This window comes from Adiantum capillus-veneris, chromosome 13 (assembly GCF_014529385.1).
Source record: "Adiantum capillus-veneris isolate H3 chromosome 13, ASM1452938v2, whole genome shotgun sequence".
NCBI lineage: Eukaryota > Viridiplantae > Streptophyta > Polypodiopsida > Polypodiales > Pteridaceae > Adiantum > Adiantum capillus-veneris.
In genome coordinates, this window is record NC_140943.1 from 136,630,772 (window position 1) to 136,634,195 (window position 3,424).

At 41.2% G+C, this 3,424-nt stretch overlaps 1 protein-coding gene across 1 annotated transcript; it reads left to right on the plus strand.

Moving 5' to 3' along the window:
• The first annotated feature begins 1,000 nt into the window (after positions 1-1,000).
• On the plus strand, positions 1,001-3,177 carry LOC147444926 (uncharacterized). Its single transcript, XM_086528156.1, has 4 exons — positions 1,001-1,020; positions 1,142-1,646; positions 2,793-2,929; positions 3,015-3,177. Exons 1-4 carry the CDS (start codon positions 1,001-1,003, stop codon positions 3,175-3,177), a joined length of 825 nt encoding a protein of 274 aa, XP_086384282.1.
• The last annotated feature ends 247 nt before the right edge of the window (positions 3,178-3,424 follow it).

Consider the following 3,424-nt stretch of genomic DNA (forward strand, 5'->3'; position numbering starts at 1 on the left):
TGCTTCTTGCAATAGGGACACATTTTTTTGGTACTACAATTGGAAAATATCCCTTACGATGCTTGAAAGATCATTCTCATCCATTCATTCTTATTTTACAAGTAAACCACATGCTCAGCCCTATAAGACAGGCCATTGAGCATCCAAAAATGTGAATTATACTGCAGTTATGAGCTTGACACTTTCCCTGTCATTAACTTGGGGATTTTATACCAGTGCTCACATATCCATCATTTTTTACCCTTCAAGAAAGCGTACGCACCTGAGCACCATATTTGAGAGTCAAAGTGGTAATGTTAACTTGGACTTCACTATGGTTGCCATTTCTTGGTAGTTGAGCTTGCCACTCGCAAGTTCCCAACTCTCACATCGTGATTTTTCCTCTCTCTCTCTCTCTCTCTCTCTCTCTCTCTCTCTCTCTCTCTCTCTCTCTCTGCGTTGAGGACATAAGACATGCTCTTCTTTTTGTTGATCATCCTTTTGTGTTTGTGGAGTGTGGTGGAGTGCTTTGAACACGCATGTCATATGTTCTCTATTCTCTTCTTTGGGCTTATGCATTGAGCACATAAGACCTCCAACCACCCAATCACCACTCTACAGTGGTGTCTATTGATGTTGCGGTACACTTTTGGGTGATAAGATCCTTCCTCTAATTTCAAGCCTTCACTGGAAGAAGTTTGGATCAAAGAAGAAAATGAGAGAGAGAGAGAGAGAGAGAGAGAGAGAGTAACAAAACCAACCACCATATCACAAGCAACACATCATAGAAAATCAACACACATATATAACACAAGGTAGCTTAGTTTGACAAAAGAAAACTTTTACATTTTCTATATATTGGTGGGTGCATGTACAAAATGATGCTTCACCGCCTGCTTACTTGGAGGTGCTTGCTCTCTCCACACAAATTTGCTAATGGTGCTAGCAAACCATGTCGTGAGTGGTGTGTGGGAGAGATGGTGTGTCCCATGTGACGTATCCTCAATGCAATTGTGATAGCATGGTAGAGAATGTGGGAGTGTGAGAGAGCATCTCTTGTACATGATGCAATTGATGCATAACATTACAGTCACACAACTTAAGAAAATGGCCTATCTAGCATATACAGAGCATAATGTGTGCTTATTGTTGATGGTGACAGGTGTATTGATAGTGACATTGAGGAAGAAAAGGAAAACAATGATATGCAAGGCAAGAAGGGGATTGAAATTGGTGAAGAAGAGCACAGTGAGGATGTGTTTTGGGAAGATGACTTTGGTGACGATGAGATCCCAAATGAGCAGGCAAAGGAAAATCACCAAGGAGAGAAAAAGGAAGATGACCTTGGTGATGATGAGATCCCAAATGAGCCAAGAGAGGACAATCTACAAGAAGAGAGAAAGAAAGAAGGAGGGGTCTTGGAGGGAGAAGGGTCCAATGAGAAGGAAGATGCGGCTGCCACTAGTAGCACGTCTACTAGCTCTAGCTCCCAGTACGGCCTTGGAGATACACCACTATATAAGATGCCGCCCCGTGATGATGCCAAGGATCTTCCAGTGGTCGAGACTGAGTGTCACCAATGTGATGAGCCCACCAATGAGCACATTGTGGACACCTTTGATAGATTTGTTTCCATGACACTGAACATCGGTGTTTCCCAAAATGAGGTAAAGCTGATTATGGCTATGTTTTTTGTAGGTTTTCTGGGTTGTCACTTATCATGGCTGTGTGTTTTGTTGGATCTTGAGGTTGTCTCTGATTGCAGCTGTGCTTTTATATGATGGGCTGATTATGGCTGTGTTTTTTTGCTCGGTAGTCGTTCTAGAAACTTTGTGTAGGGACTGATAATGGAACATCGACAAAAGTTGCCAATTTGGTCATCTACAAAGACAAGTGTGGTTATCGATGTCTCATCATCAAGCCATGAGACCCATGTATCTCTTAAATTCACCATCGAGAATGGCTGAGTATTAGTTTCTCAAGAGGGGGGCGATAGCGTGGTCACCACATGGACAAATATTACGACAGCCATTTGATTTCATATCCCAGCTTTTCATTTTAAAGAATGTCGGTAAGAATTTATATTATTCTAAGTCTTGCATGCTGGTGTTTTACGCTTGCTTTTAATGCTAGCATCACATTCAATTCCTCAAGATCCAAACTGTCGACGAATGTAGATCAGCCCCTAGTCAATGCTATATTGCATGGAGAGGCTAGCTCTCGGACTATAGACTTGTTTGGCCAGTAAGCTTCCTCTATCCCTCTCTCTCTCTCTCTTTGCTGGCTATGTGTTCTTCTAGTCTCCAAGGTTGTTGTTTGCATGCAGGTGGATGGAACATGTTTTGCCACCTTCTATTCTTAAGAAGGTTTGCTTTGTTGATGCTTTATGGTACACAATGTCTGGCCACATTCTTGAGCATTTTCTCTCAACATAGTTTTCTAGCCGCTTGACTTGTCGAAAATGGTATTATGTTTTTGGCCACTAATTTACAAGTATTGGTCACATCCAAGAAAGACACCATGCAATGCTTCAAGAATAAATACTCTTATTCACAGTTGTGATATTCTTGTTTTAGGCACCATTGATCGTTGTTTGTCCTTTATGTTAATAGAGGTGCAAAGCTCCTTTGCTTGCTCGAAAAGAAGCACTATTTGCTTTATTTTGACTCCTTACATCTCATGAGTCCATTTGAGTGCCTTGACGCTATGCACATGTCAGTATTCTTGATACCTATGTATGCACATTGTTTCTTCTACATGACCTCAAGCAACTAACCCATTTAGTGCCATGAATTTTTTATAGTGTCCTTCAGATCCTTGCTCAAGTGGTGCATGATACAACCCTTCAGCGTGCCTTGGTTGATGAGTCACAGTTTGAGCTCAAGTTTGTGGATGCCTCGCAACAGCCGAATAACATTGATTGTGGATTTTATGTCATGAAATACATTAGGTACCTGACTAGCCAAGGCACACATCAAGTGCATTTTATATGTGCATCTCTTGGAAGGTTTACAAACAGTTGGCTTGTTTTGCAGGGAGCTTATTGTGGGAGGATTGAAGGAGAGGCCACGAAGGAACATGCTGACATGGAATTGGTTTCAGCACGACGAAGTATGCAACATGAAGGAGCAGCTCCATGATTTGTATGGAGTGCTTGTCCTCAATATAGGCTTATTGTGTCCTAGTTCTTGGGCTTAACAACATCAATGACTACAACAACTTGTTGTATCAACGACATAATATATGACTTGCAATACATCTTGTGATTTTGGGTTTTGGGCTGTAATAGATGCTTTATGACTATGGCTATATGTATTTTTTTCTAAATCAACACTTACCTTGCTGGTCTTTTACTGGTCTACTCATTATCTCGCAAAGGTTTCTTTCTAAAAATGCTATGGTTTAATGCTCATTGTCATCTTAGATTATGTCTCGGTTGGGGATT

Bases quoted from the DNA above. Each gene is read 5' to 3' on its own strand.
- LOC147444926 (XM_086528156.1), top strand. From the start codon at position 1,001: ATGGTAGAGAATGTGGGAGT. The intron at 1,647-2,792 runs GTAAAGCTGATT...AGTGTCCTTCAG, and splicing joins TCGGTGTTTCCCAAAATGAG to ATCCTTGCTCAAGTGGTGCA. The intron at 2,930-3,014 runs GTACCTGACTAG...CTTGTTTTGCAG, and splicing joins TATGTCATGAAATACATTAG to GGAGCTTATTGTGGGAGGAT.